The 18,426-nt window shown below is 37.3% G+C and overlaps 1 protein-coding gene and 1 long non-coding RNA gene across 2 annotated transcripts in view; one reads left to right on the forward strand and one right to left on the reverse strand.

The window, feature by feature from the left end:
- Nucleotides 1-419: 419 nt before the first annotated feature.
- LBX1 (ladybird homeobox 1) lies at nt 420-2,259 on the reverse strand. The gene is made up of 2 exons (XM_082269132.1): nt 1,804-2,259; nt 420-1,243 (listed from the first exon to the last, which is right to left on the reverse strand). Exons 1-2 carry the CDS (start codon nt 2,126-2,128, stop codon nt 771-773), a joined length of 798 nt encoding a protein of 265 aa, XP_082125258.1. The 5' UTR covers nt 2,129-2,259; the 3' UTR covers nt 420-770.
- A 477-nt stretch (nt 2,260-2,736) lies between these two features.
- Nucleotides 2,737-18,426, forward strand: part of LOC309564505 — a 50,398-nt gene continuing 34,708 nt past the window's right edge. Inside the window, exons 1-2 of the long non-coding RNA XR_014225750.1 lie at nt 2,737-2,878; nt 6,624-6,685. This is a non-coding gene — a long non-coding RNA (uncharacterized lncRNA). The remainder of the gene's footprint in view (nt 2,879-6,623; nt 6,686-18,426) is intronic.

Below are 18,426 nucleotides of genomic sequence, written 5' to 3' on the forward strand. Positions count from 1 at the left end.
TCTCTTTACATTTCTAACAAACATTTTTTCTGTACATGTAAGATTTTATAGAACTTTTTTTTTCTGCAGTATTATTTTATTGTATTTCATTGTGTCATGCAAAATTCTAAAAACAAGTAAAAATAATTATATTTCCACCTCCTTTTATATTAATATTATGAAAGGTAGGATTGTTTTAAAAAAGCATGTTGCAGCAGACAAGAAAATATAGATATTCTAAATGGTATAACGAGATAGAAATTGCGTTTAAAGAAAAATGTATTTGATATTAGAAAATTAGGTAAACTGACATAGGTATTAATTAAAAAAAAAAAAGGAAACATAATATAGAAGGGAAAAAAATCGTGCATAACATGCAAGAGAATTATGGCAAGTCTTAGCAGATACATTAGCTAAATAAAAATTTTGGATTTATCGAAACGTGTGATGATGAGGAAAATATCTATAGAGATTAAAAAGAGCTTAAAAAAATATGTTTAAATATGTTTTTGTTTTTACAGAAGCCATCCACAATTGCACCATTCCAAAAAAAATCAGAACAATAATTATAATAATTATAATAATAATAAAAAAAACACAAAAACTACCTGATTGGGCAGCCGTTGTAATTTAAGTCTTTCTTATATTACTTATTGCTTTATTTGAAAAAAGAAACTGCCTTGGCTGAAAGGTATGATTTTTGAAATCTGGCATATGAACAAGTGCAGCATAAAAATACCGTCCTTTCTTGTTTTAATTTAAGTCGTTTTTGGAATAAACAAAAAAAAAAGTCAATCATCGACGTCGATTTCCACATCTTCTTCGTCTTCTGAGCACTCTTTGCTCGTGTGCTGATCTGAAAGGGGTGAAGAAGGTGACAACTGGAGGTGACTGCCCAGTACATGGGGTGACCTGGTCCTAGATTTGGTGCTGCTCATAGTAGACTCTGTTTCGTCCAGTTCTGAAATAGTAAGCACCGCTTCTACTGTGTTGGGGCTCAATTTTTTGGCTGACTCCACATCTTGTTTCATTTCCTCTAAATCTCTTTTGAGCTTGGCTCTGCGATTCTGAAACCAGGTGATGACTTGAGCGTTTGTCAGTCCCAGCTGCTGTGCTATTTGGTCCCTATCCGCCGGGGACAGGTACTTTTGGTATAAAAACCGTTTCTCCAGCTCATAAATCTGGTGGTTGGTGAACGCTGTTCTGGACTTCCTCCTCTTTTTGGGGGTCTGTCTCTGGCCAAAAATGGTCATCCCATCTCGTCCTGAAAATCAAAAAAATGTTCATTAATTTTACAATATAAGAATTTATTTTTTCTTTATTTTACTAAATATATTTAAACAATTTAAAATTTGCAGAACAAATAAAAACATATGTTTCTTTTTTTTTTCTTTTATAATAATAATAATAATAATAATAATAATAATAATAATAATAATAATAAAGCACAGTTGTGTTTATAAATACGGTAAAAGTAAGATAATATTTATTTTTAGACGCATCCTGACAATATTGTATGCCTTTTCCACTTCAATAAATAAAGAATTAAAACATAAATAAATTATACATATACTACCTATGTTATAATGATTGTTCAAACCCAATATTTCATTATATTGTTTAATTATAAATTTGATATATTTTTTTCTCTTTTGTGTGTTTTTCCTGTTTGGATTTGTTATGTTTAAAATTCAATAAAAATTATTGAACTAAAAAAATAAATAAATAAATAAAAAATGAACTTATACAAATAAACAAGGAACTGTCTTCCAAAAATAAACAATTTGGAGGATTATTTCAACTAGAGAAAGACTTGAGTGTTACCTTCAGCAGCTTGTAGGACGCTGACTTCCAGACCTTTGAAGGTTTTGCTGGCCAGCTCCTCCAGGGCACATAGAGGTGAGGTCTGGGAGAGAAGAGCTCTGCTGGACAGGGGTAGTCCTGCTGGAGGGGGCTTTTCAGAAGAGGACAGTAGGTGAGCTGTCCCACAGATAGTGTAACTTCTCCTTACTGAAGGCTTGTTCAGGATGTCCTCAATACTGAAGGGAGTCAAGGGCTTGTTAGAGTTTGCAGGAGGTGGCAAGTGGTCCAAAGCGTTTCTCCTTCTCTCCTCCACAGATGATGCTTTAGCTTCTTCCTTGGAAGTCATTTCGAGCTTCACAAAGGCGAGAGCTTCCCAAGGAAAAAAAAGTTCTTTGTAGAACTCCAAGGTCTCCTTTCTGTCTTCTTCAAGGCTTGCGAGGCTGACTGTGCAAGGTTAAAACGAATTTAAAAAAAAAAAAAAAGGGGGGGGGAGGGAGGGAAGGAGGTGTGAATGAGCAGATAAGGTTTCCACAAGATGACTTTTTGCACTATTGTCCAAGAATCTCAGTTTGCAGCTTAAAACAATCTCCCTTCTGCTTTTCTCAGACTACTTCCAACTTGCCCTCATTCTTCAAATGAAGAGAGAGAGTGAAAAAACGGAGAGACTGATACATTGACTATGGCTAACAAGTTATTGTTGATTGGGATGTAATCAATTATCTCCAATGGCATGTCTCTCGCTCTCTCGTTGCCTCTCCCTGCCTTATGCAGCCGTTTGCAGGCTGGGAGCTCCATTAATTACCAGGCACGGCTGGTAGGTGGAGCCCAGTTGAATTATAATGCCTAATGCACTTGTCACTTTCTCCCCCCTATCATTTGTTTGGCCATATATATTTTTAAATTACATTATACACACACAACACCCAGCCTTTATTGAATCAGGATAATGCAAGATACGAATGCTAAACTACAAAAAATAGCAATTCCCTTTGTTTTGTTTTTTGTTTTTTTATTATTATTTTTCCCCTCGATCATAGTAATAGAGAGATGATGTTTGAATCGCTAAAACAGGAACGAAAATAATTGAGGATTGCAGGTAAGACAACAATTTGAGTGTATGTATTGTGTTTTTGTCGCTTCATAGTTATTTTTATAATCAAAGCATCCTAGTTGGTTTGTTTTCTTCTTGTAGATGTGATTTTGTATTATTTTTGCAATGTAGGCAACCTTTAATTGAGAACTGGTAGCGATATTAAAACGATATATATATATATATATATATATATATATATATATATATATATTCATATATATAGATATATCTATATGTATATATATATCTATATATTCATATATATAGATATATCTCTATACCTCTATATGTATCTATATATATATATATATATATATATATATATATATATATATATATATATATATATATATATATATATATATATATATATATATATATGTGTGTGTGTATAGATAGATAGATAGATAGATAGATAGATAGATAGATAGATAGATAGATAGATAGATAGATAGATAGATAGATAGATAGATAGATAGATAGATAGATAGATTTTGCGTTGTAGACATTGAACTTGCTCATTAATTAACAGACAGCCTCTCTCTGTCGGGGCTTGCTCTTACTTAAAATATACTACTGCCCTCTACCCCCCCCCCCAATTTGCATCAGAGGGTAGACAATAGTAGGATATATATATGTATATATATATATATATATATATATATGTATATATATATGTGTGTGTGTGTTTGTGTATATATATATATATATATATATATATATATAGACATGCACATATATTTGTGTAACCATTTTTTCTCATTATATATATATATATATATATATATATATATATATACACACATATATATTTGTGTATCTATCTTTATTACAGAATATATATATATATACAATATATATATATATATATGCACACACACAGCACAGTCAATATATATGATATATTCCTATCATTTACTGTGCTGTTTTATTTTCTTACAATTATTATTATTTTGTTTTATTTATATATTTTACTATTGTTACTTTGTTACTATACTATTATAATACCGTTAGTATCAATACTATTATATCAATAGTAGACACTTTTTATTTTTTTTCCTTTTTAAATATATTTTATAGATTTTTACAACCATGTAAAATGTAGGTGATATATCTGTATATTTTTGTGATACTTTCGTAAAGTCAGATGCTACCTTTATGGTGATCACGATACAATTTAATACAATTATCCCTTTTGGTGTCACTGTGAGCCCTATCATGGGACAGAAGTGCGGAAGGACAGGGGAACAGTTAGGGGACAGGGTGGTGTTATAAACCCAGGGACTCTCTCTTTGAGACTCTGATAATCTAGTGTCTCTTCCAGGGGCCACAAAATAGCTTCTCATCTGCCTGAAAATATGACATATCATTAAAGATCTCGTATATCTTGTAAAGCATAGGCTCGGGATGCAGAATAGAGCCAGCAAGCCAGGCCGGCATCTTCCAGAGGATAAACAGCTTCTGCTTGAAGTATGGCTTTATCAGGAGGAGAGGAAATAAACATTGGACTCAGCTGATGCTTTATCAGTTTAATGAAAGGGCCAAAGGGACCCAGGAATCAACCAAAGCCACTTTCTAAGTGACTGATACTCTCAGTGCTTACTGCTGCATGTCTGCAAGACTGTTTGTTACTAATATGTATATATATATATATATATATATATATATATATATATATATATATATTGCCCTGTCTATCTATCTATCTATCTATCCATCTATCAACCATCTCTACCATTTTCTCTCTCTTTGATCTCATTTGTATTTTAGTTTTCTCCGCCTCTAATATTTAAGAGCATGAAATGCCCATAAATGTAACTAGCTCCATCTCTTAAAGGAACCTACCCTATTTCATGTCATCTGAGTTTTCCTAACCACGTTGTAATTGCATTGTGGGCAGATACTCTTGTACTGTATCACCTTCATTTAGGAATTTCTAAATTTACATTTTTCTTTAGACTTTATAAAATCATTATCAAATTATCACATTATTTATAGGGACATCATTCTTACAGTCTGCAGCAGCTACCAAGCTGGATTGCCAAACTCCGCAATTATTTTTGTATCCAAACCTTTCTTTATTCCCCTAGTTGTTCTTCTGTAGGAACCATTATACAATAATGATGTATAAGTATATTTATTACTGAGTACTGAGTGTATGCCCTGGCAGTGTGTACCTATGTATTCAGTTTATTCATAATCTGTAATTATTTATATTGCTTACATTGAGCTCCATCATGTCTGATGAAGAACAGTTGTGCAGCTCTGTACCTTTGCCAGGTTCTGGCTATCCTGTAACTTCCTTCTTAAATTCACTTCCTTTCAGTGAAACTTATTTTGTCAACAGAAAGAGCCAAAGATTGATGGTGTAGCAATGTGCGATGATCTACAACAGCCAATTATAATTCAGCATTTTGTTAAATCCACCGAAAGCTGAATTTTGATTGGTTGCTATGGGCTAGGTATCACTGCTGTTATTTTTGAATCGGGTTAATAAAAAAAAAGAGAATAAGAAGGAATTATATAGAGAGATACTTATATAAGCCTTACAAGAGAATGAGATATAAACAGGGGAAAGAAAGAAAGAAAGAAAGAAAGAAAGAAAGAAAGAAAGAAAGAAAGAAAGAAAGAAAGAAAGAAAGAAAGAAAGAAAGAAAGAAAGAAAGAAAGAAAGAAAGAAAGAAAGAAAGAAAGAAAGAAAGAAAGGAAAAGAAAAAAGAAAACACAGATACCTCTAGAACACAAGGGTAAAGAAAAATAGGGGAGAGAATATTTTTGAATCAATCGTGTTAATAAAAGAAAAGAGGATGAGAATGCATTATATAGAGAGATACTTATGCTTAAACATAGAATAATATATAAACAGCTAGGGGAAAGAAAGAAAGAAAGAAAGAAAGAAAGAAAGAAAGAAAGAAAGAAAGAAAGAAAGAAAGAAAGAAAGAAAGAAAGAAAGAAAGAAAGAAAGAAAGAAAGAAAGAAAGAAAGAAAGAAAGAAAGAAAGAAAGAAAAGACAGATACCTCAGGAAGGAAGGAAGGAAGGAAGGAAGGAAGGAAGGAAGGAAGGAAGGAAAGAAAGAAAGAAAGAAAGAAAGAAAGAAAGAAAGAAAGAAAGAAAGAAAGAAAGAAAGAAAGAAAGAAAGAAAGAAAGAAAGAAAGAAAGAAAGAAAGAAAAGACAGATACCTCAGGAAGGAAGGAAGGAAGGAAGGAAGGAAGGAAGGAAGGAAGGAAGGAAAGAAAGAAAGAAAGAAAGAAAGAAAGAAAGAAAGAAAGAAAGAAAGAAAGAAAGAAAGAAAGAAAGAAAGAAAGAAAGAAAGAAAGAAAGAAAGAAAGAAAGAAAGAAAAGACAGATACCTCTAGAACACAAGGGTAAAGAAAGATAGGGGAGAGAATATTTTTGAATCATGTTAATAAATGAAGGAAAGAAAGAAAGACAAAGATACCTCTAGGGTAAAGTGTTGAGCATTTAGACTGCACTGCTTTGTATTTATCACATATTATTGACTGTATATATCAGTGCAATGCCTCCTATAGTCACGTGCCTCTCTCCATCCAATACAAATTCTTCTTTCCTCTTTAGCAATATATGGATAAAGCATGAACAAAACAAACAAGCAAACTTTGATCTGTAAGGAATAGTGGGCAGACAGCGTTGAATCGGAGACCAGCAAGCCATTGACCTGCTCCTCCTGCAGTCCCCTGGGCAGGCCATTATTAATGTGTGTCTCTTATCTTTAATTACTTACACAGGTGTTGTCAGGCACAGAAGATGGAGACTCTGCACTGGGTGATTGGAGGAATACATAAGAGAGGTAATTCACATGGTACCTAAGAATTAAACAGACATCGCTAGATTCAAATAAATACCATTTATTGAATACTCTGAGTGGCTTGCAATGGGGGTACATCAGTAATGACATACATCATTATATATTACATACGACTGTGTGTACAGTGACATATATAGCCATACGTTCCGTTCCCGCCGCTCACCAATGCAGTATTTAAAGGGCCATCCGTGATACATGTGACAATCAAGTCTCAGCAATGTGGATTATTAAGGGGGGGGGGGGTAATGGAACCACATGATTATTACAGTGTTTTTTCTTCTTGCCATGTGTTTAAGATCGCATGTCTACACTGTAATATTTGTGTTAATATTAAGGGGGGGGGGGGGGTAATGGGACCATATGATTATTACAGTGTTTTTTATACTTGCCATGTGTTTAAGATTGCATGTCTACATGTCTAATATTTGTGTATATATTAAATATCAAGATTTGTACATTAGCCACTAGAGGGAGGTCTCACTGGCTCAATACAAACACTGTTCCTATCTTTTACCAACTATTGGGATAAGATATATTTCATATAGGTAGCACATTGTTTCCAATAAGTCTAATGATGCATAGAACTTATAGAGAATGTTCACTAAATACCCCATGATGATAAATAGGAGTATTAGAAAAAAAAACTGATGCTGAAGTAAACAGAGCTTTGTTTATTATGTAAAGTTAACTCCCCATTACTTAAACCATGTCTAAACCCAAGAATAAAACATAATATACAGCTTAGAGATGCGTTTGCTGCATTTGTTTTTTTTTTTTCTCCACATCTACTATTACCATACTTCCTGTCCTAGGGTGACAACTGTACTGAGCAGTATTGTGACCCTAGAACAGGAAGTGTGCTAGGACTACATACCACTTCACTATCTTTCTGTAACAGGAGGAGGTGTTTTGTAGTCCACAGAGATAGCAAGGAACAATGCTAACTGACAACAGTCCAGCAGCAAAGAGATCAGAAAGTTATCAGATTACAAGATTTCTGACCAGCTACTTTTTTTCTTCTTTTTTTGCTCTGTCCCAAAAAACAGAGCAAAGTGAGCTTGTATTAGAGTTTACATGCACTTTTTAAACATCTAGACTTGTATGATAACAATGTAACTAAACTCTCAACAGTAAAACCAGTCAATGCATTCAATCAAAATGCAGTAAAGCATGATTATTTTACTCACTGTGGAACCTAAGGGGTTAAGCCTTCACATTGTGTAAAAAGGCTGTTTGATCCTGCCTTCTCTGATCCTCCACTTCTTCCACTGTCCCCAATCCATCTCCTGATATAACAGAACTTTTGAAGTCATTCTGCACATGCTCAGTTTGGTGAATATTGCTAGAGTTTTTTTTTTTCTTGGGAGGGTGCATGTGATCAGCACAGGGCCAATCAGCACTGTGCAGACAGAGGTCAGGGGTCCTGCAGCCTCATATGACAGTCAGAGGAGAATGAAAAACTCCTCCTACAAGCTTTAACTAGACACTGATAGAAATCACAAGACTGCTAAATACTGCTAAGAAAAAAAAAAGGTATGTAGCAGTTTATATTTACTAGAATAATTGAATTCCCATATCCTGTATACTGTGGGAGACCAGATATAGCCAATGCAGGGTGCTGAGTTTATTAACACTTTAAAAAAAACAGGCCAGTTCCCTCTGCAGAAGAAAGCGTTTTGTACATGGTAGCGTTTTTTTCTGCCAGAAAGTTTCAATCAGATACCTAAACCAATATTTTTCCCTGCCTCTAAACGCTGATCTTAAAAGATGCCTGTAATCGTCCTTATGTGCATGAACACATAGGATAACATTGGGCTGCTGCTTCTACAGGCAGAACACATATAGGAGTATCAATTTGTAAGCCAGTGTGCATGGACACTACACTGTAAAGCTGGAAGCAAAACCTAATGTATTGAGCAAATATGGTTGTCCCACACATGCTGCATTTATGTACACAATAATATATATATATATATATATATATATATATATATATATATATATATATATATATATATATATATATATATATATATATCCATTATGTACATAGTACATTCAACATTTACAAACAACTCTTGCCTGTTTTTCTGAAGAAAAAAAAAAAGCATTAAATTATCTTTATGTAACCTTTCTCTGTGTTACTACAAATAATAAACTTAACATTATTGTGGATTCTGTGGATTGCTAGTTATTAATTAAATACTGTCACAGTAAAGGAGTGGCTCATTTTGAAAGTGGGCGGAGCCTATTTTTACATTTAACATAATCAGCTAGAAGTGTAGCACCAAATTCAGTATTGTCATAATCAATAATTCATAATTTCTGGATAGCATTCCTGGACATTTGTTGTGAATTTGGTGAACATTGAGTATCCCTATGGTTGTGTAATCTTTCCCCCAATATACAATTGGGTACGGCTTTTATAATATTTTTTAATCTATAAAGAACAATATTTACTATAATAGTAAACCAGAGTGGGCTCCTTTATATTAGAGTCACTGGGGTTGATTTATATCGTTCACTTGGCAAAGAGATATTGAGTGAGAGAATGGGGCGGGGGTGGAGCTCTGCTGACTTCCATCATCCAATCATGTGCAAGCCAAAATGCTAATTCTTGCACTTATGATTGGGTATTCTCTACAAAGTGAAATTTCACCACATTGGCAAAACTCTGGGAAAAATCCCTAAATGGCAACTTTCCTAAATGGTAAAGTGTACCGCCTATTTGTCTTTAGTAAATCAACCCCACTACCTCTTTGGAGATCAGAGCAGCCTTTTTCAATCAGGGTGCCATCCATGGCCCCCTGGGGTGCCTTCTGGGCCTTGACAAAATATAAAAAATGGCTTCAAATTGCCCAAAATTGTCAGCATGCTGGCAGGTGGATCTTGTCTGCATTTTTTTTGTTATACAAAGCCACAGGTTTTAATTTGTGCAGCATTACAACCTTGGGCACCATGTGATCCAGCTTTTGGAATTTTTAATAAATGATGATGTTATAAATTGATAAAGAAGACATTGAGCACCTGAGGATGTCCTTGTTTGCCCTTCTCTATCTGCACTGGTCACATTAGCTGAATGAGGGAGAGGAGAAACACTGGCATACTAGTCAGTACCAGTGTGCAAAGGCGTATAAAATAAATAATCTCTAATGTTGAGTGTTCTATGTGTGTCAATGCTGCTGCATTATGTACAACTATTCCTTTCTTTTTCATTTTAGAATGGGAAGCCTGGAGATTGTGCACAATTTTTAAGGGTGACTTGACTTTAAACAAGTTGAGAAACACTGGATCAGAGCATCATCTAGACATTAGACAGTTGTATATACAATCATGGTCTGCTAGGGGTTTTCCCCCAAAGACTTTTTAAATTCACAGACATAAAATAATGTTTTGGCTAATATACACCACAAATCCCCGGATTAATGATTGCACACATCCAGCTTGTAGAAGTGCGGGGACTTAGAAGCTATCACTTGGCCAGACATACAGTATAGCAGCAATTATTAACCTAAAACGATTATCATACTGTATGCAGGCAGTGGATTGTCAGTCTGCTATAGGCTGCGATTCATGTATCACTTCCACTGGAAGCATTAAAGTATTTACAAAAATGCTACATGTGTAATCTGAAACATGTCCGCTTTTTACAGCACATACATTAACAAATACAGATTAGCAATAATTGGATCCACTGTTTTGTGCCAAAGTTCCAGAGCTTGGGGGAGGGGAGGGTGAAGGAGAATAGTCCTAGAATGCATCTTCCCTGAAATCAGGACTGATTCAGGACTACAAAGAGGACCTGTACCTAATAATATAAGAGGACTAACTCACAGAATACTTTGGGCTGTATTCTATAAGAATATTTCATATGGATCTCCTTATTCATGTATGAATTCTAAGTTTGCAACATTTACAGTCGATTAAAGGTATCTTTACACTTACATCAAATCATCTGGCTTATAAATGTTCTCTCTCTTTCTATGTACCTATTTATTCATATCTGTCTACATACAGTATCTATCTATCTATCTATCTATCTATCTATCTATCTATCTATCTATCTATCTATCTATCTATATTTTCTAGTTCTATCTTTCAAGCTATTTATCTATTAACATCTATCTGTCTGTCTAACAGTTTGCTGTTTGTCTTTTTATTCATATCTATCTATCTATCTATCTATCTATCTATCTATCTATCTATCTATCTATCTATCTATCTATCTATCTATCTATCTATATTTTCTAGTTCTATCTTTCAAGCTATTTATCTATTAACATCTATCTGTCTGTCTAACAGTTTGCTGTTTGTCTTTTTATTCATATCTATCTATCTATCTATCTATCTATCTATCTATCTATCTATCTATCTATCTATCTATCTATCTATCTATATTTTCTAGTTCTATATTTCAAGCTATTTATCTATTGACATCTATCTGTCTGTCTAACTGTTTGCTGTTTGTCTTTTTATTCATATCTATCTATCTATCTATCTATCTATCTATCTATCTATCTATCTATCTATCTATCTATCTATCTATCTATCTATCTATCTATCTATCTATCTATCTATCTATCTATCTATTCTAGTTCTATTCTTCAAGCTTTTTATCGATTGACATCTATCTGTCTGTCTATTTATCCATATCTATCTATCTATCTATCTATCTATCTATCTATCTATCTATCTATCTATCTATCTATCTATCTATCTATCTATCTATCGTTCTATCTTTCAAGCTATTTATCTATTAACATCTATCTGTCTGTCTAACTGTTTGCTGTTTCTCTTTTTATTCATATCTATCTATCTATCTATCTATCTATCTATCTATCTATCTATCTATCTATCTATCTATCTATCTATCTATCTATCTATCTATCTATCTATCTATTCTAGTTCTATTCTTCAAGCTTTTTATCGATTGACATCTATCTGTCTGTCTATTTATCCATATCTATCTATCTATCTATCTATCTATCTATCTATCTATCTATCTATCTATCTATCTATCTATCTATCTATCTATCTATCTATCTATCTATCTATCTATCTATCTATCTATCTATCTATCGTTCTATCTTTCAAGCTATTTATCTATTAACATCTATCTGTCTGTCTAACTGTTTGCTGTTTCTCTTTTTATTCATATCTATCTATCTATCTATCTATCTATCTATCTATCTATCTATCTATCTATCTATCTATCTATCTATCTATCTATCTATCTATCTATCTATCTATCTATCTATCGTTCTATCTTTCAAGCTATTTATCTATTAACATCTATCTGTCTGTCTAACTGTTTGCTGTTTCTCTTTTTATTCATATCTATCTATCTATCTATCTATCTATCTATCTATCTATCTATCTATCTATCTATCTATCTATCTATCTATCTATCTATCTATCTATCTATCTATCTATCTATCTATCTATCTATCTATCTATCTATCTATCTATCTATCTATCTATCTATCTATCATCTATCCTTTCTTATGAGGATAAATACATGTTCAGATTTCAGTTAAAGCCAAATGTGACCCTTTTATTGGTTGTATCCTCACATCAGAAGGTGCACATATCTCCCATAAGAGGTCTCTATCCTGGTGTGGAGCCAGTAGTAGTCACAGGGAGGGAGTAGAATAGCCAGAAGGTTTCTTCATTAACTATTTCCATCATTGCACACTGCCGGATCTTGTGTAGTAAAAGATAAGTTTATTCATGACTTGTAGAGACGGGTAGCATTATCTGGATTTTGTGACACCTTCCTCTACTGTGTAGTAATAAACAGTAATTGGAAACAGAAAATATGAGACATAAAAATGACCCTTACTGTCAGCTGGCTTCTGTCAATGTGTATTGTATGGACTAAGTCTGAGAAATTAATCAACTTGTATTAAAGGAAACCCACACTAAAAGATATGTGTTGTTAGTAATTGCTGATCTTCTTCTGAAAATGCTAGCTGCCTGGCAGCCTCTGGCATCCATGCTTTCTAAATCACTGATCTGGAGCAAGTATTAAAGAAGTAAAGGGACCACTGGATCAGGGTGACAGCTTAAGAGCTGGCATTTTCAGAAAGAGAGGTTGGCAGTTGCAGGCTTAATATTAGCATAAGTTTTCCATAAAAACTTATTGGGGGGGATTTACTAAAACTGGTGCACACAGAATCTGGTGCACCTTTGTATTGTAACCAATCAGCTTCTAACTTTAGCCTGTTCAACTAAGCTTTGACAATAAAACCTGGAAGCTAACTGGGTACTGTTAGGAGAAAAATTATATCGGCGCAAACACTAATAAATTATAGCCAAGCCGCTGAACACCCAGGTACAAATAACAACACCAGAAATAAATACAGTATAAAAAACGGTGCAGCGCTACAAATCTCAATAAGGATAAATTAAAATAAAATATGCTTAAAAGTCCATAATAATCATAAATAATATTATGCATATAAAATCTTCTGTATAATATCAGGAGGAAAGTCCATCCAGGTTAATGAGACCCAAAAGTGCACAGTGCTGAAACAATGATCAAAGGTGCTCACACTCAGTGAATATCCTCCACCAATAGTACCAGCCTCTCATCTGAGAGCTGTATATAAACAGCATGTAACAACCACGAGCCAGCCTCTGGATGTAGGGCACTAAGAGTCGGTTCACACTAGCGCAACTTGTCAGGCGACTTGTCAGCCTGACAAGTCACGCTCCCTCGCGGTCCATTGACAGGTACAGGACCCGTTCTAATAGGAGTGACACAAGTCGCTCCGACTTAGAAAAAGGGTCCTGTACTACTTCGGGGCGACCTCGGAGCGACTTGCATAGACTTCCATTATGTGATGTCCCTGCAAGTCGCTCCGAAGTCGTGGTGCATGGTAATGCACAAGTCGCCCCCGAAGTAGTAAGGAGTCGTGTTGCCTCAGTGTGAACCGGCTCTAAGGCAGTGAGTGCTCAGATCTCCACCTTTCAAAGGGCTCCTTGTTCCTCTTGCCACTCAGAAGATTATATGTCCCCCAATAAATGCAAAAAAAGGCACACCATAGCGTAATACTGTCAACCAGTTACCTTTATTTAGAAGTGTTAAAAGCCTCTTACTTGCATAGAAGAAGATATCAGCATGTCAGCATACATAAACCAGGTAATATGAAGCCGCTGGCGTCCTGAGCGCCGCTACTCTGACTTCCGATCGGGACTGCCAGTGATGTCACATACTCCTCCCCCTCCGCACGCGTTACGTCCCTAGGGGCGGGACTTCTTCAGCATTCTGCTAACTGGGTACTATGCACTGATGCACCCAATTCTCTGTGCACCAGTTTTAGTACATTTCCATTATCTTCTTTGTTGCAAACCTACAGTGTTTCAACTTGGCTTGATATAAGTATTAAAATCTAATATTTGGAGGGCCACTGGGGATGCCGAAGATCCATGTAGAAGTCTGCACCAGCAGCTTTACCTCTGCACAGCTCTTTACAGCCATTTCAGTTAACACTAGTGTGAATCAGCCCATTAAAGTAGAACTATAGGCAAAACTTTTTTTTTTTTTCATTTTGGATAGATTAAGGGAGGGTTATAACCCCTGTCAGATTTTTAACCCATAACCAAACAGAAAGTGAGAGGAAATCCCTGAAAAATAAGGGAATTTCTTGGGGACCCCCAGGTCACCAGAACTAGTGTCCTCATTGGAAGATGAGGACACTATAATACTTTTCTGAGGACTTTTCTATAGCTGAAAACCCATTTGATCAATATGCCACACACAGGGAAGGGGATTTTGTTTGATAGCATCTCTGTCTACCAGGTAAAGTTGGATTGATCAAAAAACGACAGTATCCGTGTACAAAGTATTCCAGTGCTGTTTATGAATAAATTGAACAAGGTTGGTCTCAGGAGTCAGGACTGAGCCTTGGGGGACCCCACTTACCACCTCAGACCAGTCTGAGTATGCGCTGTTTATTACCACCCTTTGGACACGCACTTTTAGCCAGTTCCGTATCCAAGAGCAGACCCTGCGGTCGATACCTGCAGACCTTATTTTATAAATTAAGCGCTTGTGGGAAACTATCAAACGCCTTAGCGAAATCCAGGTACACCACATCCACTGGTCTGCCCCTATCTAGCTCACAGCTCACCTCCTCGTAGAATGTTAAGAGATTGGTTTGACAAGAACGCCCATTTGTAAACCTGTGCTGATTACTGCTGATGATTTTGTTGTCTTTAGCAAACTCTACGATATAGTCCCTTATCATCCCCTCCAGAAGTTTACATACTATCGATGTCAGACTGACAGGCCTATAATTTCCTGGGATATGTCTCTGCCCCTTTTTGAATATCGGTATCACGTTAGCTTTCCTCCAATCCCCTGGTACATTTCCTGTCATAATACTGTCAGCAAAGATCAGGAACAGTGGTCTAGATATAATCTTACTGAGTTCTTTGAGTACTCTCGGATGTACGCCATCCGGGCCTGGTGATTTGTTTGTGTTAATTTTATCCAGCCTTTCCCTGATTTCACCCTCTGTTAGCCATAGCGGCAAGACCTGTGTATTACTACTAACCATATATTCGTGGTCCGTGTACCCCTATTTTTCCTGTGTAAAGACTGACGAGAAAAAAGCGTTCAGCACGGTTGCTTTTTCAGTGTCCTCTGTAACCATCCTCTAATCATCGTTAATTATGTGTGCAATATGCTCTGCCCTAGCTTTTTTGCTGTTGATATATTAAAATAATTTCTTTGGGTTCTTTTTACTATCCTCCGCTATTTGTCTCTCAAAGTTGATTTTAGCCATTTTGATTTCATATTTACTTTTCTTATTTGCCTCCTTGTATTGCTCGAAAGCCGATACTGTGCCCTCTGATTTGTATTTCTTGAAGGCCATTTTTTTTCCCCTAATGCGTTTTTTAACGTTACGGTTTAGCCAGCCAGGTTTGGCTTTGTCTCTTCTAAATTTATTTCCCATAGGAATGCACTGCAAGATGCATTTGTTTAATATGTTCCTAAAGCATTCCCATTTTTCCTCCATGGTCAGTGATCCCAGGGTTTGGTCCCAGTTTACCTTTTCCATCAATGAGCACAATTTTGGAAAGTTTGCCCTTCTGAAGTTTAGGGTTCTTATGTTCCCCACTTGCCTTGTTATATTGTTATTCACGCTAAATGTGATCATCCTGTGATCGCTAGAGCCCAGGTTGTCCTGGACTCCTACCTCCGAGATTAGGTCTGGGTCATTAGTGATCAATAGATCCAGGACTGCATTTTCTCTAGTAGGAGAATCCACCAACTGTGACATATAGTTGTCCTGTAAGGTTTCCGTGAATAGACGGGCCTTCTGTGAGTGTGTAGTCCCCTCTTCCCAGTCAATGTCGGGATAATTGAAGTCCTCCAATATGATGACTGATCCCAGTTTTGCCACTTTACCCAACAGTGATATAAATTCCAGCTCTACCTCCTCCCTTTGGTTGGGTGGCCTATAGCAAACCCCCACAATTACTTTTCCCTTTTCTTCTTCCCTATGTAGTTCTACCCACACGGATTCTAACTCCATACTCATCCCTTCCATAATATCACTCCTCTCTATCACCCTTACATTGTTCTTGACATAGAGACATACCCCTCCCCCTTTTTTTCCTACCCTGTCCTTCGGGTACACCGAATACCCTTGGATATTGGCCAGCCAGTCATGTGAGGGGTCGAACCAAGTTTACGTTATTCCCACAAGCAAACAGGGTAAACTGGCGCAACAAGGACTCAGAGGCGAACCTCAATAAACCTACTATGGGAACATGTAGGACAGTGACGGACCTAAAAGATATCTGGAAAGTCTATAAAGTCCATAAATACAACAGGTCTGTGCACACTTGAAGGCAGCTTGATCACAAGTGGAGAAGAAGAACTTGCAGGGTACTAGAAGAGAAGACAAGCGCCACTCTAAGTGCAGTATGACTCTGTATTTATTAGAAATTCGCCATACTGGGTACTTACAATGTACAGGAAGTTAAAACATGGTGGATATACTCTCAAGGAATCGGTTGGTCCAATGCCTGGGCGGGAATGGACTGATGTGCTCCAAAGATCTGTGTCTGACCGTGGGAATCGGCAATATCTGGACCCAGGGGACACTTGTAGCGCTTCCGGCGGGAGACTTCTGGGTTGGGTGTAAAGCGTAAAGCGTGGGGCGTGATGACGTAGGCGGACGCGTTGTCCGCCTAGGTGTCCTTAGTTAGGCATCCAGTACATCGGACTCTCTCTAGGACCCTGCGGTAGTCGAGTGTTCTTTTCCTATATAATGCCCCTCTTCAAGATGGCGGGTCTAGAGGCCTGAGGAAGGAGCGCATGCTCCGACAACGCGTCGCCTACGTCATCACGCCCCACGCTTTACGCTTTACACCCAACCCGGAAGTCTGCCGCCGGAAGCGCTGCAAGTGTCCCCTGGGTCCGGATATCGCCGATTCCCACGGTCAGACACGGATCTTCGGAGCACATCAGTCCCTTCCCGCCCAGGCATTGGACCAACCGATCCCTTGAGAGTATATCCACCATGTTTTAACATTGTGAGTACCCAGTATGGTGAATTTCTAATAAATACCGAGTCATACTGCACTTAGAGTGGCGCTTGTCTTCTCTTCTAGTTCCGTTATTCCCACAAGGTCTATGTCTTCCTCATGTACTAACATTTCCAACTCATCCATTTTATTAGCTAGGCTCCTGGCATTAGCATATGCCCCTCTTAGTTTTGTGGAAGTTGATCGTGAATGGTAATTATATTTATTCCTGTTTGGTCTGAGGTTTTCCAGCACAGACCCCCCAATTAATGTTATGGAACTACTGTCGCTGCTGACTCTACTACTGCCTTCTGTCCTTTGCTCCCTCCTGACTGACTCTACTTCTGAGCCCTCCCCCCCGTCTCCTAGTTTAAAAGCCCGTCCAACTTGGTGGCCATATTTCTCCCCAAAAGAGCTGTACCGTCCCCATTAAGGTGCAGCCCATCCTTACCAAAGAAGTCAGCCCAGTTCTCCAGGAACCTAAACCCCTCCTTCCTACACCAATTCCTCAGCCACTTGTTAAGTTCCCTAAGCTCCTTCTGCCTCTCCTGTGTGGCTCGAGGTACCGGCAGTATTTCAGAGAAAACCACCTTGGAGGTCCTATTCCTCAATCTATTCCCTAAGTCCCTGAAATCATTCTTTAGGATCCTCCACCTTCCTTTTACTTGGTCATTAGTGCCCACATGCACCATGACCGCTGGGTCATCCCCAGCCCCACCCAATAATCTGTCTACCCGATCCGCGATGTGCCGAACTCGAGCGTCCAGTAAACAACATACTGTCCGGCTACCGCAATCTTTTTGACAGATTGCCCTCTCTGTCCTCTTGATGATTGAGTCCCCAACTACCACAACCTGTCTAACCTTTCCTGAATCTCGGCCCCCCTTCTTCCTGGAGCCGCCACTCCCCTGGCAGCTGGGGAAGGGCGCCTGCTCCAGCACTGCCACCCCTGAGCTGATATCCCCCTCAACCTGCAACTTGGCAAATTTGTTAGGGTGTACCAACTCAGGACTGGCCTCCCTGACCCTCATCTCTATACCCTTCCTAAAGGTCACCCAACTGCCTACCTCTGATGCCTGCGTCTCCTCTACACCTCCCTCCTCTATGCCAGCCCCTGCCAGTGCCTGATGGGTAATGTCCAAGCTCCTTTCCAGGTTGTTGTTGCCACTATGTTTTCTAGA

Source organism: Pelophylax lessonae (genome assembly GCF_965119305.1).
Source record: "Pelophylax lessonae genome assembly, chromosome: 9".
Lineage (NCBI taxonomy): Eukaryota > Metazoa > Chordata > Amphibia > Anura > Ranidae > Pelophylax > Pelophylax lessonae.

Bases quoted from the DNA above. Each gene is read 5' to 3' on its own strand.
- LBX1 (XM_082269132.1), bottom strand. From the start codon at position 2,128: ATGACTTCCAAGGAAGAAGCTAAAGCATCATCTGTGGAGGAGAGAAGG. The intron at 1,244-1,803 runs GTAACACTCAAG...TTTGATTTTCAG, and splicing joins CGTCCTACAAGCTGCTGAAG to GACGAGATGGGATGACCATT.